Source organism: Gopherus evgoodei, chromosome 1 (assembly GCF_007399415.2).
Source record: "Gopherus evgoodei ecotype Sinaloan lineage chromosome 1, rGopEvg1_v1.p, whole genome shotgun sequence".
In the NCBI taxonomy this organism is placed as follows: Eukaryota; Metazoa; Chordata; order Testudines; family Testudinidae; genus Gopherus; species Gopherus evgoodei.
In genome coordinates this window covers 292,561,445-292,588,052 of record NC_044322.1, presented here as the reverse complement: position 1 = coordinate 292,588,052, position 26,608 = coordinate 292,561,445, and the positions used below count along the sequence as shown (strand labels likewise).

At 43.0% G+C, this 26,608-nt stretch overlaps 1 protein-coding gene across 5 annotated transcripts in view; it reads right to left on the bottom strand.

Moving 5' to 3' along the window:
* Nucleotides 1-26,608, bottom strand: part of PPP1R12A (protein phosphatase 1 regulatory subunit 12A) — a 223,866-nt gene that overhangs the window by 135,906 nt on the left and 61,352 nt on the right. For all 5 annotated transcript variants that reach the window (XM_030548638.1, XM_030548641.1, XM_030548637.1 and 2 more), the window contains exon 2: nt 14,360-14,490. In XM_030548638.1, coding sequence (XP_030404498.1) covers nt 14,360-14,490 — 131 coding nt within the window. The remainder of the gene's footprint in view (nt 1-14,359; nt 14,491-26,608) is intronic.

Sequence of the window (26,608 nt, the reverse complement as noted above, 5' to 3'; positions counted from 1 at the left end):
TCGCAAGTTTCAACAGTGTGAATGCCACTCACTTCTCCACAGTCGATGCAGCTCTCATTTTGTTGTGCCTGCACTGGAATGAGCTCAGCACACAGACCTAGGAATGTGCTTTTATGCATCTGACATTTCTACAGCAACTACTCATCATCCCAAGCCTGCATTATGATGGAATTCCACCAGTCAGTGCACATTTCTTGGACCCAGAAACAGTGCTGCATCTGCAGCTGCTCCATGAATGCCACCAACAACCTTGAACTGGCTCTCACTATGTCCCACAGCAAATCTGTCCTCCAAGAAATCATGTTCCTGCTGATTCCGTTCTTCTTATTGCTCTGCAATACTGGAGGATTGTACATCCTGTGCTTGCAATACTTATGAGAACAGTGGAGGGTTGTGCAGCTCCAGGCTTCTGTCAGAGATGACTGACAGAGAGAAGGGCCACAGGTTCATGGGATTTTTTTTAAATGGTGTGAAAATTATAGTATATAGATGACATTATGAGATGGAGATAGCTGCATGCTGGGAAGTTGACCTATTGCTCCCAGTCACCCTGAATAACTAGTTTCTGCCCCACTATGCATTGCCAAAACTTCCCAAAAGATGGTGCGGTGGATGGTGGCAGGTTGCATACTAGGATATCTACCCACAGCACACCACCCTGTGCATCAACACAAGCACTCCTGGTGAGTATGCGAAGTACCAGTGCAAGGTGCCAAGTACGCAAAGCGCACAGTAGATTTAGTTGTTACAATGGCTTTATGTTGATGTAACTTGCATTAAAGTCTGTAGTGAAGACATGGTCTTAGAGAGTGACAGATGCTTGTTTGAAGACCTAATTAAAGTTGTATAGTACTTACTAGTAATTAAATATCAGAAATACCTACCAGCACTCAAGCAGCTAAACATTTGAACAAAGATGTGTGTGTACATTAGCCATAATGAGTAGCATTTACCGGCAAATCTGAAGAATTTTCATTTAAAAACGCCCACAAATACTATGAACATTTCAGCTTAATTCATGATGCAGTCATACATCCACTTGTAAGCAGCAATCTTAAAATATACAGCTATGTAATGAAATGCCCTGTCATCTGAGCCAATCTAAACAATTTAAGTCTTCAAAAGCTCCAAGTAAAAAGAACAGCCATACTGAGTGACACCAAAGGTCCATCATCTAGCCCAGTATCCTGTCTTCCAACAGTGACCAATGCCAGGTGCCCCAGAGGGAATGAACGAAACAGGTAATCAAGAGATCCATCCCATCGCTCATTCCCACCTTCTAGCAAACAGAGGCTAGAGACACCATCCCTGCCCATCCTGGCCTAAAATCCAATGATGGGCCTATCTACCATGAATTTATCTAGTTTTTTGTTGTTTGTTTGTTTTTGTTTTTTTAACCGTTACAGTCTTGGCCTTCACAACAACCTCTGACAAAGAGTTCCACAGGTTGACTATGTGCTGTGTGGAGAAATGCTTCCTTTTGTTTTAAATCTGCTGCCTATTAATTTCATTTGGTGGCCCGTAGTTCTTGTGTTATGAGGAGTAAATAACACTTCCTTATTTACACTTTCTCCACACCACTCATGATTTTATAGACCTCTATCATATCCCCCCTTAATTGACTCTTTTCCAAGCTGAAAAGTCCCAGTCTTACTAATCTCTTCTCATATGGAAGCCGATCCATACCCCTAATCCATTTTTGTTGCCCTTTTCTGAACCTTTTCCAATTCCAATATATCTTTTTGGCGATGGGGTGACAAAATCTGCACACAGTATTCAAGATGTAGGAGTACCATGGATTTATATAGAGGAAATATGATATTTTCTGCCTTATTATCTATCCCATCCTTAAGGATTCCCAAAATTCTGTTTGCTGCACAGTGTGTGGATGTTTTCAGAGAACTATCCACAATGACTCAAAGAACTCTTTCTTGAGTGGTAACAGCTAATTTAGACCCCATCATTTTATGTTTAAAATGATTATGTTTTCCAATTTGCGTTACTTTGCATTTATCAACACTGAATTTCATCTGCCATTTTGTTGTCCAGTCACCTAGTTTTTAGAGATCCTTTTGTAGCTCTTCGCAGTCTGCCTGGGACTTAATCATCTTGAGTAGTTTTGTATTATCTGCAAATTTTGCCACCTGTTTACTCCTTTTTCCAGATCATTTATGAATATGTTGAATAGGACTAGTCTCAGTACAGACCCCTGGGAGACATCACTATTTACTTCTCTCCATTCTGAAAACTGACCATTTATTCCTACTCTTTGTTTCCTATCTTTTAGCCAGTTACCAGTCCATGAAAGGACCTTCCCTCTTATCCCATGACAGCTAACTTTGCGTAAGAGCCTTTGGTGAGGGATCTTGTCAAAGGCTTTCTGAAAATCTAAGTACATTATATCCACTGGATTCCCCGTCACCACATGCTTGTTGACCTCTTGAAAGAATTCTAGTAGATTGGTGAGTCATGATTTCTCTTTACAAAAACCATGTTGACCTTTCCCCACCAAATTATGTTAATCTATGTGTTTGAGCATTTTGTTCTTTACTATAGTTTCAATCAGTTTGCCCGGTACTGAAGTCAGGCTTACCAGTCTGTAGTTGCCTGGATCACCTCTGGAGCCCTTTTTAAAAATTGGCATCACATTAGCTATCCTCCAGTTATTTGGTACAGAAGCTAATTTAAATGATAGGTTACAGACTACAGTTTGTAGTTCTGAAATTTCACATTTGAGTTTCTTCAGAACTCTTGGGTGAATACTGTCTGGTGCTGGTAACTTATTACTGTTTAGTTTATCAATTTGTTCCAAAACCTCCTCTAATGACACCTCAATTTGGGACAGTTCCTCAGATTTGTCACCCTAAGAAGAAAGGCTCAGGTCAAATCCTCAGCCGTGAAGACGATGCAAAGAATTCATTTAGTTTCTCTGCAATGGCCCTATCATCCTTGACTGCTCTGTTAGCATCTCGAAAGCCCAGTGGTTATTTAGCAGGCTTCCTGCTTCTGATGTACTTAAAAATATTTTGCTATTACTTTGAGTCTTCGGCTAGCTGTTCTTCAAATTCTTTTTTGGACTTCCTAATTATATTTTTACACTTCATTTGCCATTGTTTATGCTCCTTTCTATTTTCCTCATTAGAATTTAACCTGGCATTAACACGGCAAACATTATATGGATTAAAACTGGCTAACTGATAAGTCTCAAAATGTAACTGTAAGTGGGGTATTATCACTGAGCAGGTGTGTTTCCAGTTGGGTCCTGCACGTATCAATTCTTGGCCCTACACTAACATTTTTTCAATGACCTGGAAGAAAACAAAGCTATTACTGATAAAGTTTGCAAATGAGACAAAAATTGGGGGAGTGTTAAATAATGAGGAGGACAAGTCACTGATATAGGGCAATCTGGATCATTTGGTAAACTAAGTGCAAATCAATGTGTGTTTTAATATGGCTAAATGTATATATCATTGAAGAAGAGTGCAGCCCATATTTATAGAATGGAGGACGCTAACCTGGGAAGCAGTTACTCTGAAAAAAGGTTTGGGGGTCATAATAGATAATCAGCCGAACGTAAGCTCTAGTGTGACGCTGTGACCAAAGTTCTAATGTGATCCTGGAATGCATACTACAGAGAAATCTCAAGTAGGAGTGGAGAGGTTATTTCATCCCTGTATTTACCCTATCTGAAAACGCAGTTAGAATACTGTGCCTAGTTCTGGTGCCTAAAATTCAAGAAGGATGTTGATAAACTTGAGAGGATTCAGAGAAGAGCCACATAAATTATGAAAGGATTAGAAAACCTGTTTTAGAGTAACAGACTTAAGAAACTCAATCTATTTAGCTTAATTAAGAGAAGGTTATGGGATGACATGTTCCCAAGGATCATGGTGGAGTCTCCATCACTGTATTTTTAAATCAAGATTGGATTTTTTCTAAAACATATGAGCTATGAATTATTTTGGGGGATTTCAGTGGCCTGTGTTATACAGGAGGTCAGACTAGATTATCACAATAGTCTCTTCTGGCCTTGGAATCTATGAATACCTTATTTGTACTTCAGTGCATTCTCATATGGTGTTTTCTGTAATAGGGATTGCAAGCAGGCAAGAGAAGATGCTCCTCCTGCAGCTCTGGGGCCTTACGCCCCCCTCTGTCACTCCAAAGCCCAAAAGAGATGTAAGTGACAGAAGGAAATAAATCAGAAGGAACCAACAATAGTTTTCAGGTAGGAAGTTGCTGGCCCAGTCATAGGTGGGAGAAGAAGGGAGTGGCTGAATTATTTTTGTTACCTCCTTCCCTCTTGTTAAAAACATGTTGCCCAACAGTTTCTCTCTTTCTCCCACTCCCTCCCCCTGTTCAAAAACAGATCCTGAGCAGCTTCTCTTTCCCCTCCTGATCTCTCAACTGCAACATCTGAGAGTCACTGAGCAGCAGTAGCCACCACTGCCATCCTCTAAAAGGGAAGGTAGACATTAACTGGGCCATTAGGAGGAAGGCAGTCAACCCAATGAGGGTTTAGAATAGAGAGTTCCTGCATTAATTGTGTGTGTGTAAAGGAGTGAGATTTTCCTGAATCATTGCATGGGGTGGGAGGCTGGCATTAACTTTGGCAGGATACACTGCATTCATTGAAGGTGTGGTGTCCTGAAGACTCTGTTGGAATGTCAAGCTATTTCTTTAATGCGGGGGGGGGGGGGGGGGGGAAGGGGACACGGCAGCAAGGGTTTTGGTCCTGCTTGCAGGGCAGGGGGCTCTGTAGCGAGGCATGCGATCTTACACCTCTACCTCGATATAATGCTGTCTTCGGGAGCCAAAAAAATCTTACCGTGTTACAGGTGAAACCGCATTATACTGAACTTGCTCTGATCCGCCAGAGTGCGCAGTTGTGTCCCCCCCCACCGGAGCACTGCTTTACTGTGTTATATCCAAATTCGTGTTATATCAGGTCGCGTTATATCGGAGTAGAGGTGTAGTGTGTAGAAAGCCAGCTTAGAGTAAGATGGGGAGAGCTGTTCTTCTTGGTTTTAAGGAGAAGCCTGCTCTGTCTCTCTGTTTTGGGGTTCTTTGAAGTAATCGTTCTGAATTTTAAGAACAAAAGTAGAATTATGTTTAACTTTCCAGCAAGAATATCTTTTTATCTAACTCCTGTGTATATATCATGAACATAAGAACTGTTTTTTGGAAGTGGATCAGATAAACTATGAGGGGACTGCATTAACTGAACTTTGTGGCATAAAACCATAAATCACCTTCCCTCCTTGAGTCCACATCAGAAGGCTGAGCAAGGACTTTTCTTCAGACACTACCCCCACACAACAATCCCCATCCCCTTGGGCTCCAAATAAGCAAAAGGTAGAATACACATGCTCTACTGAGCGTCACAGCCTAAGCAACAGACAACAGGTTAATGTATAAAATCTGTTTTTAATCTGTTACAGATTATTTTGCGGAAGAGAAGGGCGACAAGGTTCGAAAATTTAGATTCACAAAATGAGAAGATGCCCTTAACAAGCAGATTTTATACTTAAGACCATTATAAAACAGTCACATGTTCCTCATTATGGACACTTCCTGTGCCACACACGGGCAGATTTAAACTTTGAGAAGCATGCACTATTTCCACTTCATTCCAGAGGTCTGTACCGGACAGATTTTCCTACAACACAAGACTGCAAGGACTGGTGAACGTTTGAACAATCATTTGAAAATGTACTGTATTATGGAGTCTCAGTAAGGGAGCTCAGACTTCTGCTTGGCAGGGGAATTTTCCCTGCCAGTTAAAAAGCCTAAAAACAAATAAACGTATTAAAAGCTCTGTGTGTGTGTGTGTGTGTGTACACACATACACATATATATACACATACACACCCAGTACAAAAAGCAGGGAAATGAACAGTTATGTACTGTGAGGTGGCATAAAATATCTATACCTCCAGCCACAGACTCTCAACTTACCACAAGCACTATTGTACATTGTAAGCTTTAACTCTGTCCTATAGCGATGTCAGCTTTCCAGCATCCCACTTAACTAAATTACACGTACAAACACAGAGAAACTCGGACTGGGAAACAGTAGTTAGGCAAGAAGAATGGGACTGGATAGAGGAGCTGAGGTAGCAAAGAGACAGGACTGGGATAGAGAAAGATTGGAGGAGAAGGGACAGAAGGGTCTCTGACCACAAGAACACACCCTCTGCCAGACCCTGGATTGGAATCCAAGATTCATGATTCTCACCATCCCTCTACCGTGAGTAACTATACATGAAGCCCATTGGCAACAAGCCTCATCCCCCTCTAATGCTGCTCCACATAGCAGTAGTAGAGGTTGTCATCCTTTATCAGTTATTTCCCTGAACTCAAATGGCAGTGGTCTGTGCAGTACACCTGAAGGTTCCAACCCTCTTGGATGACCATATGGATGTCACTACGATGCCATATGATGGAATCTGTTTCTTTAATTTTTTTTTTAAACCTAGAAAATTAATACATATACAACCATATGTTAAAAAAATGGCAAAAATCAAGTAGGCAACCTTAATGTTTAATGTACTTTTATGTGTGTAATTTATATATTATGTATTTGGCATTAGATGTCCCCTACAACTCAGAGCAGCAATACTTGGAGGGAAAGTTCCCTTTTTTATCTTGCTTCAAGCTTTGGATTATCATCAAGGTAAGAAACTTGAGAAAATTAAAAGTAAAATTTAGTACAACATTTTTTCCTCCCAATGACCCTGACTTTGTTTATAAATCTTAACTTATTGCAAAGTACATCATTAAAAAAAAAAAGAAACTGTAACCCCTTGTAAGTCTGAAAGGAAGCCTCTATGGATCCCTTACAACAGTAGCAGGGGATGCAAGAGCAGATTACTTGGCTGCAGAAGTGTTTCAGCAGCTGCATGGTGGGCAGCACAAAAATCCAACACTCTACTTTCTCAGTCTTTTTTCAATGAGAGCAGAACAGTCACCAGAATAGACTTCCACCAGTCCTTCGATGCAAAAAGCAAGCAAGGAAGGAGCAGGAGTCACTCCACACCAAAAACACAATCTTCACATTATAAAGGAAATGCTAGAAAGAAGATGAATGCTTGAATTCATACGCTTCTCTTGATGTATGTTTGGAAAAGTCTTCACGACCTTTAGAAAAATATAGTGGCTTTTCTTTATAGCCTCGTAAATCCATGACAATCTATACTACTATATGAACTTTGCTGAAAAGAAGCCTGAAGTGTCGGGAAAACAAAAAACTTTAGTGACACTTACCACCTTAGGTTACTTACCACCTTGCATAGTAACTGGAGCTCTTCAGGAGGTGTGGTCCCTACCTGTATTCCACTGGAGATGTGCATGCACTGCATGTGCCTGAGCCTGGAAGATTTTTGCCAGCAGCATCCGTTGGTTTGTCCCTGCACTCTTCTCCTCCTCATGCTTTGAGCCAAGGGCATAAGATAGTCTCTCCAGTCACCTTTCACTGCAAATAACCCTATGATAAGGCTCTGCAGAAAAGAGGAAGGATGATGGGTAGTGGAATATAGATAGGGACCACACATCTCTAAGAACTCCAGTTACCGTACAAGGAAAGTAACCATCCTCTCTTTTTCAAGTCATGGTACCTATGTGTATTCTACTTGAGATGACTTATCAACAGTATTTATTGAGAAGGAGAATGGAAGAAACTTTACTGTACCACAGATTGGAGGACTGCTCTTCTGAGAGATGCTTCTGCTGTAGACACTTGTACTGGGAACATAATGTCTCACAAAGGTATGGACAGAGCTGCACTGCAGACTTCTGAGAAAGGGAGGTCTTGAAGCAAGGCTACTAATGTAACCTGGGCTCTATTTGAGTGGGCCCTCACATCCTGAGGAGCTCACAACAAAGCAGGATGCAGCATGAAATCCATTTGGACAGACTCTGTATGGAGATGAAGTTATCTCCCATGCATTCAGCAAAGGAAACAAGCGCCTGGGAGAGTTTCTGAAGAATTTCATCCTTTGTAGATAGAAGACAGTAAAGCTTCTTATCCTCTCGGATTCCTGGAACTTCATTCAAAAGACAGTAATTGGATGATCTGTGTAGTGGGGCAGCTGCCCCATGCCTGAAGAACAGGGGTTAAAAGCAGCCCTGGAGAGGGCTGCAGCTGGGAAAAGCTAGGCTGATTGGGGAAGCAGCCACAGATGGCCCTATAAAAGGGCTGTGAGCCAGGAGCTGGAAGAGGGAGAAGCCTTGGAGGGAGAAAGACCTGGCTGCCCAGGGAGCTCTAGCCTGGCAACAACTCAGGTTGCAGGCCTTGGGCAAAAGGCCAAAACAGGTACTGGGGTTGCAGAGGGTTTAGGGAGAGGCAGCTGGTCCAAACCCCTTGCCAATGATGAATGGTCTTTACAGACTGCAGTCTTCCCCAGTGAATGGGAGCTATATGACTGGCAGTAGCCACTGAGGCAAGGTGGGTTGAGAGGGTTGGGGGTTCCCCTGGGAGGGAGACCCAGAGCATGGTGGGGTACTGCTGAGGCAGAACCCCAAGGTAAAGGGCACTGGGGTCCCAGAGATGACTTTAGAAGTCAATTTAGGGTATAATCTCCAGGAAAGTTTATCCTTATGAAAGACTATAGAGAGAGGGTCAGTCATAAGGACACCCAACGCACTCTTCTAGCATAGGTGACTGCAATCAGAAATGCAACTTTCATAAAGAAATGTATTAATCAACAGGAGACTACAGGTTAGAATGGGGTATTCATCTGTGTTGACAGGACAAGACTGAGGTCCTATAAATGGGTAGATTCAGCACTGAAGGAAAGGTCTGGATCAGTCCTTTCAGAAATCTCACTATAATATGAGCAAAGACAGTCCCCTGGAGGGTGAAAAGTGCTAACATTGCCACGTGGGCTCACCAGGAACTGATGGATAGCCCTGTCATTTTTAGAGAACACATAACAGTAGGGATGTCAGACATTTTCAGGGGAATCTAATGATGCTGGCATCAGGTATGGAAATCTTTTCCATTTTGCTATGTAGCATTTTCTCATGGAATCTTTCCTACTCTTGCTAAGGATGGATTGTATCACCTCTGAACATGACTTTTCTAGGTCTGTCAGCCATCCAACACCACACTTTTTGATAGAGGGATGCTGGGCTGGGGTGTCTGATCTTGCCTTTCTCCTAAGTTAGTAGGTCTGGGAAGAGGGGAATATGGATACATGGATGTGAGGAGTTCTGAAAAATACTCAGGAATCAGAAGTGCTTGGGCTACTGGGGAAGCAATGAAGATAACCAATGCTCCAGCTTGTTTAATCTTCCTCAGGACTCAAGATAAGATGAAGACGGGTGATAAATTGCACATCAGCTCTGGAGTTGTGGCCCTAAACTGCTCTGGAGCAGGTGGTCAGCCACTTCTTGTTCTCCTGAGATGCAAAGATATCCCACAATAGAAATCTCCACTTCCAACAGCTGTCTGTGGCACCAAGTTGCATAACTCCCACTCACAGTCTTTGGAGAACTTTCTGCTAAGGCTGTCTGCCAATGTGTTATGCATTCCTAGAAAGTCTGCAGTGGAAGGGGGCAACGTGGTGGCGAATGCAACACTTCTGTAGATTGACCACTTCTATTAAAAGAAGGGTGGACTCTGCTCCCCCTACTTTGTTTGTTGATATAGTACGCCTGTCACATTGTCTGACATGACCCAGATATGAGGGACCCAACTAAAGAAGAGGAATTGTTTGCAGGATTGGTGCACTGCACACAACTTCAGAAGGTTTATGTGCAAGATTCTTGGCGGGGGGGGGGAGGGATCCAAGTACCCTGTGCCATATGTTCATGGAGGTGGGCTAATAACCCTATGATAAGGCTCTGTACTTCCTAATAGGATTTTACTGTGAGCAAAGTACGAGGTAGGAGAGTAGGAGAACCCTGAGAATATAGATGAGCTGCCACTACAAGTAACACCTTTGTACATACTCTTGGTGCTGTTGAGAAATGAAGGGGAACACTCTGTATTGGTAATGACCTGGGCCCATGATAAATCTCTGGAATATCCTATGTGCGGGGGGAATGTCTATTTGAAAATAAGTCTCAAATTGAGAGCTATGAACCAGATGCCCTTGTTTAGTGAGGAGATTACTGAAGCCCTTGCTAAACATCTACCATCTGAACCACAAATGAAGATGTTCAGTTGAGATCTAGTATGGGCCTTTGGCCTCTTTCCCTTTAGGGGCTGAGGAAATATCTTGGGTAAACTACTCTTCTTCTATGCTGAAGAGGTACCAGTTCTATGGCTCCCACACAGAACAGGGAGTCTACTTCTTGTCTGAGCATCCACTAATGAGAGGGGTTCCTGAAGAGGGAAGCGAAGGGGAAGAGAGGGCAACTCTATCAGATAACCCAGTGGTGGGCAGCATATGGCCCATCACGGTAAGCTGACTGTGGGTTGCAACACATTCTGCAGACGTCCCTGTGGCCTGCCGCCTCCCGCAGCTCCCATTGGCAGGAAAAGGCAAATCGTGGCCACTGGGAGCTGGGGGGGGGGGCCATACCTGGGGACCGTCAATGTCCACAAAGTGTCTCATGGCCTGCAATCAGTTTACTCTGATGGATGGCAGGCAGCCCGGGGCCACATGCTGCCCACCACTGATGTAATCAGTGGTGATTGTTTCCAGAACCCATCTATCTGTTATTATATGGTACTAAGCCTGGGAAAACTTAGCTAGGCAGCCAGCAAATGGAGTATAAAAATCCTGAACATATAACTGTGGCAGGTGGACTAAATTAAAGCTCTCAAAAGTCCTGTCAAAAGGTTTTCTTTGTGGGAGGCTGAGGAGGGAAGTAGAATGAAGGGATGACATTGTTTACATTTTACTTCATCCTCTAGCATTTCTTAGGCAGTTTATATGCCCACCCTCTGATTGTAGAATGGTTGGGAGCTGGCTGTCACTTGCAGGGTTTAGACTCTGTGTATTTCCTGTATGGTTGATACTCAGCAAAGTGAAGGATTGTTTGACTTTTTGAGGGAATGTAATGATTTCTTTTTTTGCCCTCAAAAGCCAGATCACGATGGATTGAATTTCTCTGGAAAATCTGGAGCCACACAGCCAGAATCATGAAGTTCCCCTCAAGTGGGAGACTGCATCCACTGAGGCCTGGAGGGCCAAGATAGCTAGCAATTTATCTTCATTAGTAATTGATTGGAATTGAAATTTATCTTCTTGAATGAGTGTTGTTGGTGAACTCAGATAACTCACTGCAATTAATAAAATCATCATTCAACATCAGTGCTTGGTAATTTGCTATGCGGAACTGCAAGCTCACTGAAGTGAAGTTCTTCCTTACAAAGAGGTCTAAATTTGTGGCCTCCTTTATCAGCGAGTGCAGATCTCGGATGGTGTTGCTTCTTCCTTTTGGTTACAGCTTGCCTCAGAATAGGGTGCAAGAATGAGTATGCTGTCCCCTTAGATGGCACAAAATATTTTTGCTCTCTCTCTTTGGATTGGGAGCACAACTGACTGGACAGGCCAGTTCTAAGATGGCCTCATTAACTGGCAGCATATCCAGCCCTTCACGCTGGAGAATGGACAGGCCTTCTGTCCTTTGGTGGCACTAGTAGTGCTGGCTTCAGACAGGCCACATCCTTTGGTACCAACAGTTCCTCTCTCAGTATCGGTACAGTCTGAGTAGGAGACATCTTCTGGCTTCTTTCCCTCACCAGTACCATATTCCTTGGCAGCTCATGATGCTCCTATACTAGGGCACAGAATCTTGCCTGATTTATAGGGCCTGGAGGGGAATTTCTCACATTCCTTGTGAGATCGGTTGCTCTTACCCTCCTCATGTCTGTTTCAAAGAGTCATTAGTGGAGTCTTTAGCCCTGTTCTGGTTATCCTCAGATACTACCATGCTTGGAGAGGCACTTCTTAGTACCTCTACCTGAGTACAAAAGGTCTGATGTGCCAGGATTGGACTCAGGCTTCATTGCATGGTCCATTAGGAATCTTCTAAGGCTGAACTCACAAGTTCAACAGGTTTGGCGAGGGAAGAACTGATAGATATTGCACTTGCAGGGAGTATGAGTTTTTCCTAGGCAACAGAGGAACATGCAGTGGTCATTGCTGACCACCCCTTCCCCCACTTAATTTGGAGCATGTGGAGAATAATTTAGGTGCAAATCAACAGACATTGCCAGAAAAATCTTCCTGCCTGAGACACAATGAAACCATGCACACCTCAAGTGGAATACATGTACATCACTCAAAGAACAACAAACTTTCTGGATCCAGTCATGAAGAGGAAACTGTATCCAACCTGAGATTCTGCAAGAAAGTTTGCATTCTGTCACAGGAGCAGATGAGAAGTCTATACCCAGTGCCCCATATATATATAGTGGGAAACAGGACAAAATTCCAAATTGTGCAGCAATTCTCTTGTTCCCTTCAAACCACACAATTTTAGTTCACAGCTGAAAACACCTGTTAATGTAAATTGTGTCTATTTGAGAATGCACTCCCTCCCTCTCCTGTTGTCCACAGCTCAGCTCCACTAGTCTCAATAGTTGTGATATGGCCCACTGAGTCCTGCTCAAGACTTTTTTCCCTTCCACTGTATGTGGAAATGCTTGTAATCAGCTTCAGCAGCTCATCTTCGCAGTCTTTGGGCCTTAGCTGTGCAGTTATCCAAGCAGCCCACCTGGCAATCCTGCTGCATCCTCTGCTCCCTGTCTGCAAGTTGGATTCCCAAACTCCTACTCACTGGTCCCATGGAAAAAATGCAGGGAGAATGTACCATAATCCAATAACTTCCTCTTTATGGGGAGAGCTAGAGACCACTGAAGACAAGTCCTAGCAAGGCAGGAAGAGAAGATAAAATGTCTGGTGCTTGGCTTCTGCAAAATGGTACATTTCACAGAGAACTACTCAATAGCTGAAGGAGCATGTTTTTTCATTGGTATGCGAAACAACACTCTTTCCTTTGAGCTTGGAGTCTGCTTGCCCACAGCAAATTATAATGTTCAATCAAAATTTTTATTTTAGCACCCTTGTTTGGGAAGAAAGCAGGGGGCTTTACCGCTTTTAATGCTCTAGAAATGGTATGACACCAGAAAGAACTTCCCTATTGACTTAAATAACTATCATATTGTGAGACGGTATATATTTTCAATACATACTCAAAATACGTGAAACCATTACAAATACTTACACAATATCTAAAGGCAGAACACAAATTACAGAGACTGTGCAGCCATCAGCCATAATATGTCCCATCTTTTTCAAAAGGATGAAAACAGTCTCTTCTCTCTCTAAAAAACTCTTTAAATTCTTGGCTGTAAAACTGGTACACAAGACAGGTTTCAGATTTTTTCACTCATCTTTTATCCATGTAGCCACTAGGTTCATTATAAATGCTTCCCAATCTTTCATGGGCCAGGATGGCAATTACCTTACCCCCTGAATTTACAATTTCAGTCCTTTGTCATAGGAATTACTAGGGTAGCTATATATATTCAAAAAAAACAGCCTACTTTCCTCCAGGTTTAATGCTGGATCAGACAGTACCCTCAATACAGCAAAACTAATGGAATTTACCTTAACCCAAAGAGACAAGCAACAGACACAGTGGCCTTTTTATGGCAAGAACAGCATGGTGGCCAACACTTGGAAATCTACATGAAGAGAGGTATATATTATTCTGACCCATCAAAGCAAGTTTATTACAAACAGATCGTTCCTTCCAGTGGAGACAATGATTTCATAGATAACCAAATTTCTCCAGTTGCTATCTTCAGAAGCACTCAGCAGCCTTTTTGAAGAAAAAGAAGCCTCTTCCTGGACTCTGTGGGTGTCTGACTAATTATGTCGATAACTGACCCTTAATGCTGATCCGAATAGTCTGTTCTAATTTACACCATCAGAAGAACCAGGAGAGGAAGTTACACGATCACACGACTGAAAAATTAAAGCATCAAAATTGCAAATACAACCAAGAATGGGTCCTGTTATGAACTGGCACCAACCTTGGGCATGCCTTAAGCCTGCTTACAGGATACAAATAAAAAAAATATTAAGTCCCAACTGTACTACAGGGAAAAGAGCTCTGAAACTGTCACTTGACTGTTGAGACTTATGTGGATGGGCCCTATGAAAACTGGCTGGATAAGGAGCATAAAAAGGAAAATAAGCTACTTTAAGATGTCCAATAGGTATGTACGTAAAAGAATAGACAGCTAAAAAGTATAATATACGAAATGTCTCAGATAGCTCCACAACAAAGTTAAAAACACTTGTTTATGAATGCCATCTGCTCCTGACAGTCTATCAGCAAAACAGTAATATATATACACAAACGTTTTTAATATAGGAGAAAGAGTCCTTACTCTGCTATATCAAGATATCCACAGGATGAAGCCGCATGTAGAGGTATCCAACCTTCGTTATCTGGTTGATTAATGTTTGCTCCATTTTCCACCAGAAATTTCACCATATCTACGTTATCATCTATGCAAGCCTAGAAGGAAAGAAACATTACAAAATTCACATTAAAGTCTTGCTTCAAATTAATTTTTTTCTGGGAAAAACCTTCAGAAAAAAGAACACTGAAGTTTTAGTTCTTTATCATCAAAAAGAAAAAATTCCCAAACAAATAACCAAACAAAACAAACAGGAAAAACTGCACCAAAAAACTAAAACAAATATCTATCAAGTCCTCAAATGCATTTGTTCTACCTGAGGCCTAATTTTTTTTTCTAAATAAGTCCTTATTTGAATCATGGGATGATCTTCAAATAATTGCGCCAAAGTTGCACACAAGACATGGAAAACCATGGAAAAGCAATATTGTAATGGACCTTTATTAACAGCAGTCATTTGAAAACGCTGGACTAGACCTATTTGTTAAAGAAAAAATTGCTGGAACAATATACACACTCTGCTATGAGGCTACCCTCTACATTATGCAGTCTAATTTAAAAAACAAAAACAAAAAACAACCAGATATTTTGCTACAGCTATATTACAGTCATTAAAAAAAGTGACTGGTACAATATAAAATTCAGAAGACTAAAAGTGTTAACTAATGTAGAAATCAAGTCCAGCCACATTTGTCTTTTATAATTTTTACAGGCACTGAATATTAGTGCAGTACAGAACTAATTGTATACTCAAAACGCATGCAAAATTTTGGACTGTGGCAAGTAAGCTAATTAAAATCAAAATTGCGGTGGAGATCTAATATTGAGGGATCTGCAACATTGCAAATTAAGTAGCGTCTTTCCTATAAAGCTTCGTTTACAACTATAACTATGCTGGGGAACCTAGCTACAACATGGCTCCATTTAATATTGCGTACGGGACCCAATCTGTTCCTCAAGCTATGCTACATACTCAAGTAAGTTAACTCGTGTTGGTACTTCAGCACTGTTTAGAAAACCAGTTAAGGTTCTATCTATATCATAAAATGATATTCTTTTAACTGGGACGGAGGACTACAGTTTTAACAACTGGGGCCCCACTATGGTTTTGGTTTTTAGCTATAGTGCAGATTGGGCATATAAGTACAGAATGAGAAGTAATATTGCATTTCTACAACTTCATGAAGTTTCCACTGCAAATGACATTCCATGCTACCTTTTTATTCTTTAAACTACTACGGGGTGGACAAACTTTTTGGCCCGCAGGCAAAATCTGGGTATAGAAATTGCATGGCGGGCCATAAATTCTCATGAAATTGGGGTTGGGGTGTGGGGGGAGGGGGTGGGTGAAGGGTCTGGCTGGGAGTGTGGACTCCAGGGTACGGCCAGAAATGAGTAATTCAGGGTGCTGGAGGGGGCTCCAGGATGGAGGTGGGATGCAGGGGGAGGAATCTGGCTGGGGCTGCGGGCTCTGGGATGGCGCTGGGGATGAGGGCTTTGGTGTGTAGGGAGGTGCTCCCGGCTGGGACCGAGGGGTTCGGAGGGTGGGAGAGGGATCAGGGCTGGGGCAAGAGGTTGGGGGGGGGAGAGTGGGTGCATGCTCTGGGCAGCATTTGCCTCAAGCTGCTCCAGAAGCAGCGAGCGGCATGTCCACCCTCTGGCTCCTACACAGAAGTGCAGCCAGGCGGCTCTGCTGCATGCTGCTCCATCCACAGGAGCCACCTCCTGCAGCTCCCACTGGCTGTGGTTCCCAGCCAATGGGAGCTGCAGGGGCGAAACTTGGGGCTGGGGTAGCATACGGAGCGGAGCCCCCGGCTGCGTCTACGTGTAGGAGCCAGAGGGGGAACATGCTACTGTTTCCAGGAGCCACGCAGAGCAGCCCTCAACCCTGCCCCCTGGCTGGAGCATCAGAACAGGGCAAGCCCCAGACTGGATTAAATCCAAGGGCCGGATTAAAACAGCTGGTGGACCGAATATGGCCCGCAGGACATAGTTTGCCCACCCCTGAGCTATTATATACCTTTTGGCTGTCTATGAATTTGTGCCTTTAAAAGACACACGTCTGAGTATCAATTTCAGTATATTGCAAGAAATAATCCACGTTTTCTAGAGACACAGCCCTACAGTATTCTGCTTGTTATATAGCTGCATGAATTACCACATATTCACCTTTGTTGGTGCTGCATAAATATACAAGAACAGATGTTTTCTAGTTCCTCAACTTGACCACCTCCCTATCTGCTTTCCTCCTGTTAGAGTATTTTTCCTCAGAAGGGGGTATACAATAGGTTTCCCTGCCAACTTCCATACTGCTGCCCTTAAAAGTGCAGAGCAGGATGCAGAGAGAAGGCCCTTTTTGATTTAGGACAGCAAGGACTGAAGCAGACACATGCACAGGACCTTTCCTCAGAGTTTAACCTACTAAACTATGCCACAATATGCATCCCCGCAACTCCAACAAGCCAAGAGATTGAAAGAAGCACCTCTATTGAAGAGGTCCTAAACACCTCAGAAGTATTATTCTTCAGATACAACACAAATAAAGTGACCATTTATAATATACTTTCACTTTGATATAATTTTCTACAAATCTGTCATACTACTACTGAAAGTTAATGATTTAATATTACTCCAAAAATCCTTTTTACCTTCTTTGTAAAGGGCAGATCATATCATCATTCAAAGAAAAGGAAATTAAATGCAGTAAGTTGTTAATGTAACTACGTTAATATTTCACTGAAGAATAAAAACAAAAGTTGAGTATAAACAGTCAAGTTAACCTGGCTACAATGCATATATGCGATATTTTCTATTCCCGTTTTTCTCGTTAAAAATTCATAGACTAATGCAAATCACCAAGTACAAGGAGTATACTGTACAGCAGGGGTACTCAACATGTGGACTGGAGGCCAAATCCGGATCACCAGATGGTTTTGAACTGACACCAAAATCTTTTATTTACTTTTTTTATTATTATTATCATCATCATCTTCTCTGGAGTCTAGAGCTTGACTAGACCTTCCCCAAGAAATTTGGGCCTTGACAAAAAAAACTGACTACGCCAGCTGTACGGTGTACAGGATAAATAATGTAGTTAAATTAATGTTAGTTTTGGATTAATCTTTGCATTTCCTGACTGGTTTTAACTATGCAGCTTTCAATGTTGCAATAATTGAGTATTGCACTTAATAGATGTGGCAACCTCTCTTTCAAAAGCATTATCCGGAAGAAGAAGAAAAAAGGAGGGTATTTAAAGTGTATTCATTCTGCATCGCAAAATAAACAGCCCTTTTTTTGTGGCACTAGTTGTCCACAGAACAATCCTCTTGTACATTTTAAAGTATACATAAGAGGAAACTGCCAACACATAACCCATAAAAATATTGTTGCTAAGAGAATCAAAAGCTTACACATGCAGCACATTTAAAGACATATGACTAACTGGCTTAAAATATTTGACCAAATTTGGTCAGTTTATTGTGCCATATATGGCAAGAATCAGGGTAGCTTAAATATACTTTGAAAGTCTTATCAGAGATTATTTTTCTTAGCTTCGCAGGAATGTGTAACCAGCATGATTATCTATAATAAGAGACTGGATGAAGACACTTGTCATTTACTTCTCAGGTGCAGATGGGTTTAAGATTATTTTACTGCCTATTATGGTTCTTAACTGATTCAAGAAACTGGTTCTTCAAAACACAAACAACTGGTTAAGTCTGAAGAAACTGAACAACTGTTAAAACAAAGATGTGCTGATTTTCTTACTTATTTTAAAGAACAAGCTGAATAGACCAAGAATCTGAAGGCTGTAAGTTCTGATAGTTGTATACTTGAGTACTGTACAGATTTCAGCCTTTTTTTTGGTGGGGGCGGGCGTATTTTCAAAGACAGGACGTGTTCTTTATAGGAGCTCTTTTGTACAATGAATATTAAAGCAGGATTAGAAGTGTGCTATAGTTACTGTAAGTCTACAGGAAAAGAAAAAGCACCAGCAGTTGATCAGGCAAAACAACTTGAGATTTTTTTAAAAACTTACAATTTTAAAGGCTTTATAGAAATGCTTACTGCACACAGATTGTAAGAATCTACATGGACATGTATAAAAATGTAAATGTGTTTACATGTTCATATCAAATCTGAACATGCTAGACTGAGTTTCATCAAAGAAAACTGGAAACAGTTTGTATAGATTTTTCCCTAAACTTGAAAAAAAATGGATTTATTGATTTCAGCAGCAACTTAGGTGATTTCACCGAGTATTCTCTATACTGTTTCTGCCACTTTCACTAGAAAACAAAACTTGGTTATTAGCAAGGGCTTACAAATTTAGTAGAATTAATTTTTATCTTTTCCTCTTTTTTATTTCTCCTTCCTCTATCGTAGGGCCTCTTATCATCCTAATCACTTTTTAAAAGTGATTGTTATCACTGAAAGTCAGCATTGCTTCTACAGTTAGCCACCGAAGTTTTAGTCCAAAAAGGAAAGCTTTGCATAGTTGTAAGTTGAACTGAAAGACACAGCTTCAGAACAGATTGTTCTTCTCAACCTTAAAATGCAAGAGCCTGAAAGCTTTAATAAAGGAAAGAAACATACGTAACATAAGATTATAGGATGCACAGTAGAAAATACCATCCACCATTACTACAGTGCAAAAAAAAATATGTCAGGCAGAAGCGAACCAGAGCAAAATCAGATAATACAATGGCTGGTTATATTTTCTGGTAATGGATATAGGGACATAATCCTGAAGAGCAATAAAGGGGAATGTATTTAAGACAGAAAAAAAAGTTGTGTTCCACTCCCACCATTAATCTTAACTCTAGGACTGATGAGGTCAACACATAGCACCAGCAATCCTGTTCCCATGTAAATTCCAAGACAGACCTGTGTTTTGGAAAATAACGGTCTACACTAAAAAGAGTGAAGAAATGTTTAAAAAATTTCAAACAGTACCTTGACTATCCTTAAGTGAATGTGGTCCAGTCTGCACACAGTCCTGCTAGTCATGTTAGATTCAAGATTCTTAAAGTTATTCAAAATAGCTTCATACTCCAGTAACACAGATAAGTGTAAGATAACTGCCTCTTGTAAAAGGAGACCAGGGCATTTAGGAAGAACCAACTGAAGACTATGATGAAGAATAACTAACCTATTTCTAGGTAAAGTAGTTCTCTCTCTTTCTCAGGTGTTTATAAAGGTTACTATCCCTGAAGTACTTAAGCTCTCTGGGGGGAATTCTGTTCATAAGCACCCCTAAAAATACAAAAAACTCAGAACAGTTAAGCCAGTTCTCAACCAGAGGTACGCATACCCCTGAGGGGACACAGAGGTCTTCCCAGGCGGTACATCAGCTTATTTAAATATTTCATTTAACTATTTGAGTTAAAACAACTAACAAAAACAAACCTGATTTTAAAAAACTTGAATGTTGAACTAAAATAAAAAATTCATATACTTGTTTTGTTAAGATATTATATGTTTGCTGTTGAAGAAAAAAAATCCAGAATACATAATGATGTTGTTTTAGTCTGTAGTCTGCAACCTGCGGCACATGTGCCAAAGATGGCACATGAGCTGTTTTTTAATGGCATGCTGCTATCTGCCAGGGTCCTGGCCCCCCTCAGCCCTCTCCTGCGGAGGCAGAACCTTGATCTGGCCAGCAGCCAAGCTCCCACCTCCGCCGCTTCTTTTCCCAACATGATGCTTTCCTGCCCCATGAGCTGAGCACTCCAAGCATCTGCTCTGACCCCTAAACCCACCCCCACACCCATCCTCTCCCCGACCCCTGAACCCCCCACATCCAGCACTCTCCCTGACCCCTGCACTCCCCCCCACACACACCCAGCCCTCTGCCCTGACCCCTACACCCCCACAACCCCAGCCCTGACTACTGCACCCCCACACATACCCAGCCATCCCACACCCTGACTCTTGCCGCCCCTCATATCCCTACCCCAACCCTGAGCACTAAACAGGAGTTTCTGCACACACAAACCCACATTCACAGCTGCACCCCCTGGTCTGGGGTCCCGACCGCCGGCCCCGCTCAGTCCACTACCAGTCTGGGGTCCCAACTGCCAGCCTCTTACCAGCTGGGATCCCGCAGTCCCCGCTTAGCCCACTGCAAAACTAGGTGAACAGAACCCCAGGCCGGCAGCAGGCTGAGTGGGCCAGCGGCATAAGATCAGCATTTTAATTTAATTTTAAATTAAGCTTCTTAAACATTTTGAAAACCTTGTTTACTTTACATACAACAATAGTTTAGTTATATAATATAGACATAAAGCGAGACCGTCTAAAAAACGTTAAAATGTATTGCCAGCACACAAAACCTTAAGTTAAAGTGAATAAGTGAAGACTCAGCACACCACTTCTGAAAGGTTGCCAACCCCTGTTATAGTTAAATAAAACAATTTAAATATCTTGTCCAGTGATGTTCTCCTTCTAATACAGCATGGCAAGAAAATCTGCCAAATATTAATGATTAACCTGTTGAACTGGAGATAGTTCACCTCCCAATGACTTAATAAATATGTTTCAATTATCTTTGGTAAATGAAATAACCAAAAACAATCATTCATTCTCTGATATAGCTGTGAAACTAATCTGAAAACTTTTCAAAACAAATTACTTTAAAAATGTATAGTGTGTACCTTCTAAAAACAAAACCTCCCTCTCTCTGAGTTGTGAAGAAGATGCATTAAGGTTATAACAACCAACAAGAATGCACTTTTATGTAGAAAACCATGGTTAAATTGAGTCTTCTTGAGTAGTGACTTAAATCAATTTAAATGATAATTTAAAATCAATTTGATTTAAATCAAATCCACCCTGCTGTCAAGTTCTAACTAGAGGGTTATATACTTCATTGCTTATCTGAGGGTAGGAGGGGCAGGAACACAGTCTACCCCGAACCTATCGCAATTGTATAGGATATTACAATTTAGGTTTAGTGGCATAGTTAAGTCATCCAAGTTGCTTCCCAACCACTTTGTTGCTTTAGCAGTTTCACATCAATAACCACTTCCCTTTGACAGTGCCCACTGTGTGCCACAGGCTGAGGAGCCTGAGTAGTAGTAGCATTGTGACATGGAAGGCAATTGAGCCAAATCCTCCAAGAAACCTTAAACATTGCTCATCTCTCCTCAGGGCAGCGTCCATTTGGAGCTGCAAACAGAGGACTGCCTACAGCACTATATCAGTGCTGTTCAGATTAACAAAAATAGTTTTGACTTGGCAAAGGTAAATCTTGCCTGAATCAAGCCCCTCTCACTCAAACCACCTCAGTCCTGAACTGCAGTTTCATTTGCTGACTTATTTCAATCAATTGAATTGAAGTATACAAATTAACTGCAGAAAGAGTGAATGATGACTGACAGAGTTATCTACAATGTCAAAATGCTCCTCTACCTGAAGGACCAAATTGGCAATGTGTGGATATCAGGCTTCTCGAGTGTTCCGGTTTCTAATTGTTACCAAACTCAGTACTGTTATTTCCATTGAGACCTAGAACATTCCCTCAAATTTTGCAATTGATCAGCCAGGGTCTTCTAAATTTATTACATTACACACAAACAGATATGCCATAGAGTTGAGTGTTAGGCTTCACTTGGCTTGGCCAGTAAATCTCTTCTAAACATATTTACTATATTCAGAGGCTATTAATTTGACCAAATCCACCACTATTTTCCACATACCAAGAGTCCCAAATTCCTCCTCTATTTGTCAAAGCCTTCACTCTCTTCCCAGCAACTTCCATAATGCAGATATGTTTTCATTACTTCTGTAGCACACTGAAAGTAGTATTTATAAGCAGCTTATCATTTTAGTCACTGAGACAAATATGCAGCCTCACAATGATATCCAAACAGTATAACTTTGCAGAGATGGACTGTACTTTGAGATACTGAAGGAAGTCCTGAGTGCAGATTTCAAGTTAAGTGATACTCTGAATTATTTAAAAAAAAAACAACAAAAACAAAAACCCTCTTAGAGACCATTTCAGAGTTGTCTCATCTTGCACCCTCATTCCTTCCAGAGTGGTTGAAATCTGCTCCAATCTGGAAAAATATCATAAAGGTTTGATTAAATGAAACACACAGTTTACTTCGCATCATAAATATCTACGCCTTAAACCAGGGGTCAGCAATCTCTGGCACATGGCCCATCAGGGTAATCTGGTGGCGAGCCACAAGACGTTATGTTTATGTTGACTGTCCACAGCCCCGACCCCCTGCAGCTCCCAGTGGCTGCAGTTTGTCATTCCCAGCCAATAGGAGCTGCGGGTAGTGGCAGCCAACACGTCCCTTTGCACACCATCTGAGGGTTGAGAAGGTGTTCTGGCACCTTCACCTTCAAGCTATTGCACCCCAGGCAGTAGGCAGATGGGAGCCACAGCTTGCAAGGGTCTGAGCCTCAGTCTGGCATGCTAGACCACACAAGTGCAGGCTGCCATGTGGCCCAGGAGACTCAGGCATCCCCATGCAGTAGTGATCAGCTTTCGCCTGAGATCTTGAATAATATATTTGACATGGCTTGGAATCAGGTTTCTGGTAAAAACATCACTGCCTGTATCAAGTCAAGCACCGCTCCGATGATCACTATTCTTTGGGTTGGTGATAAGGTTGATTTGTTCACGTTGAGAAAGGAGGACCAGTCTTTCGAAAGTGAATCTGACTAAACAGACCTGAGATTCCACCTGCTCCCTGGTGCACCCCCTGAGCAGCCAGTTGTCTAGGTAGGAGTATACACCTCCACCTGCATCCTCCGGAGGAAGGCTACTACGACCGACATGCACTTGGTGAACACTTGGGAAGCTGTTAATAGACCAAATGGGAGGACTGTGAACTAATAATGTTTGTGGTCGACCACAAACCATAGGAATTGTCTGTGCTCAGGCCGAATGGCTATGTGAAAGTATGCGTCTTTCATGTTGACGGTGGCGTACCAGTCTCCCAGAACCAAGAGAAGGGATAATTGTGCTCAGGGAAACCAAACTTAAAACTTCACCATGAATTTGCTGAGTCCTTGCAAGTCTAGAAGGGGCCTGAGACCGTCAAACCCCTCGCCCCCGCCTTTGCCTTGGGGATTAGGAAATAGTGGGAATAGAATCCCTTGCCCCTTAGCTCCTGAGGAATCTCCTCCACAACTCCTATGGTGAGGAGCGCCCACACCTCTGGATAAGGAGTTCCTTGTGAGAAGGGTCCCTGAAGACGGACGAATGTTTGGTTGGGCCTTGGCCCTGTCCAGAAGGGGAATTGGGCGTTTTACACCTGCTGTTCCTATAAAAATCCTGCCTTAGCCAAGGAGGATATGGGAGCTGCTGCTGTAGTTGGGGCAGGTAGCTGAGTCTAACGAAATCGGCAAAGAGGTCTGCGCCACAGCCTTCCCTTCATCAATAATGGTCGAGAACTCTACTCTGGTGAAATCAGCTTCTTAAACTTCAACACGGAGTCCCATGAGTTGAGGTTATATCTACTGAGGACAGTTTGCTGGTTAGTTATCCTCGGCTGTAGGCCACCAGTTGTATAAACCTTTCTGCTGAAAAGGTCCATCCTTTTTGAGACTGTTGATTTAGGGGCTCACCCCTAGTGCCCGTCTCTCTTTCTCATTAACCGCTAACCCTGCTAAAGAGCATGGTTGCGTGTGAGGAACAGATACTTATATCCCTTAGAGGGGATAAAGTACTTGCGCTCAGCACCCCTGGCAGTAGGTGGGACTGAAGCAGGGGTCTGCCACACAGTCTTAATATTGCTCTGGATCATTTTTATTAGTGGCAGAGCTACACGGGATGGTCCTTTTGGTGCAAAGATGTTGACCATGGGGTCCTTGGGTTCAACCACTTCCTCTGCCTGTAACCCCATACTGAGGACAATCCTCCGGAGAAGGTCCTGGTGGGCCCTGCGGTCAACTGGAGGAGGGCCTGAGGTTGAAGCTCCTGCCACCACCTCTTCCGGGGACGAAGACAAAGAGGCCAGAGGTGGAATGGGGTCCTCCTAGCCCTCCAGCTCCCTGACCTCCCCCAGGGTCAGAGTCTGGGGCCTCTGTGGTGACCATAGCCAGCATGCTGGTAGCGTGGCCTTGCAATGAGTCTTGGAGTCACCTCAGCTGTGACCTGGGTCAGTGATGGGGCTTGTGCCAAAGTCGCCTCAGATCCCCGGAGCATAGGCTGATCCTTATCTGGCTGTAGTGGTCGCTGCTCAGAGGCCACCAAGCGGAAGCCCCTGGAAAAAGATCCCTGGGCCTGATGGTAGGCTCAGGGGGTCCAAAATGGCCATTGTGCCAGAGGCTGCCACTGGGGGTGCCATGCTGTTGGTGTCCCTCCGTCGCCTGTCAGATCTGTCTCGGCTGCAACGGGAATAGAAGGCAACACCGTCCAAGTCCGATGAGACACAGTGAAGCTGAAGGGTACCGATAAGGGGTTGAGCTGATAATGAGAGGGACCGGTGGAGGGAATCCAGTGTCAGGGATCGGTGATGGTCCTCTTTGAGCTGAGGATCAGTGCCGCTCCATCCTCGGTGTCAGGCAAAGGGAGTGACGTCCCACTGGTGTTGGGGAACCCCACACGGAATCTGGAGAGCAGTACCTTGACGATAGCGATCTGGAGTGGTGCCAAGGCGAACGGTACCAGGCAGGAGAGGGTGACTGCCACATCATGGTTGGCTTGTCTCTAGACAGCGCCGGTCGCTGTAGCACCAGATGCTTACCTAACTGCTGGGGGCTGAGGAGCTGTCATGGCAATTAAACCTCTGGCGGCTTCAAAAGTGTCCGGGGTGAGTAACTCCTCCACCTTGCATTGCGCATCCAGGGAGTCGCTGGGCACCGGACTCAATGGTCCCCTCGGGGGAACCAATGTCAACAGTGCCAACTCTTGCTGCTTGGGCGCCAGATACTCTTTCAAGGAATGCACCAATGCAGCGCCTGCTGGTCCTGCTGCTTTCGGCACTCCGGCTGGCTTTTCTATGCCGCTTGTATGAGACCAGTGAACGTGAGCGGTGCCAGGTTGTCTCCTCAGCATGCGATGCCAAAGAGCGCCAGTGCCGAGAGTCTGTTATACTACAGTCCTTTCTCAGCACCATGTCACGTACCGATGCCAGGGCACTCCACATGGACATGCTTGGTGCTGGTCCTGGTGGTCCACAGCAGACTGGGGACAGAAAGCAAATTTCATGAACAGTTGCTTCAGTCAGAAATATCTCTCCTTTTTTGGCTTGGGGTGGAAAGCTCTGCAGATCTTGCACCTTTCTGTCTGGTGGATCTCCCCCAGAAACTTCAGACACAAGTTGGGGGGAGGTGTGCCGCTCGTTGGCATAGGCTTACTGCAGGTTCTGCAGGGTTTAAAGCCTGGGACTCACGGCATGCCCCAGTGCCCAAGGGGGTGGGGAGCTAGGGATTGGGGAAACCCCACTCCCAAACCTTACTATATATACACATTATCTAGTAATGATAACTAAACTAACTATGAAAGGACGCTGAGGGAAGAACTTGCTAGGCAAGCGATCACAGTCTCGCCAACCATCACTGGCAGCAAAAAAAGAACCAAGGAGGCGCGGGGTTCTATATCCAGCGCCATGAAGGTGCCACTCCTGAGGGCTTCACAGCCTACCCGAAGGGAGCTGCTAAGGGAAATCTTTCCAACGACTATGCATGCGGCGCGCACACGTACCTGACTGGAATTAACATGAACAAGCACTCGAATAAGAACAGTATTTTCCAACAGAAAAACAAGGTCAGAAAAACGTGCCCACAGCTCTAGTGCAACCTCCAAGTAATTTGTCCTGGTGACAAGTTACAAGTTGGCTTAAATAGCAATTTTGTGCCTACAGTCTTTATTTCACAGAATTGATCTTTAAATAGAATAGACGTATGTTTTAATTCTACAAAAATTCATAATATTAAAAATTTAGACAACTGACTGAGCAGTTCTAAAATGAAACCTAGCCAGCAGGTTGACAAGGAAAATCAAACAATCCACACTAATCAACTAGTATGACTTAAACATCTGCAAAATATTTTCCTGATCCTCTAGCAGGCCAAGAGTAATAAAACCAGATACAATTAAGATAAGACTGCCTCACTGTCTACAGCATTTACTTTTACAGTGGTTCATTCAAAATGAAGTGTGTGTTGACTATTTAAGGAAACTTTTTCAAATACACTGTACAGTTGTATTTTAGGATGGGGAATGACTGCTTTAAGTTTTCAAACTGTTAC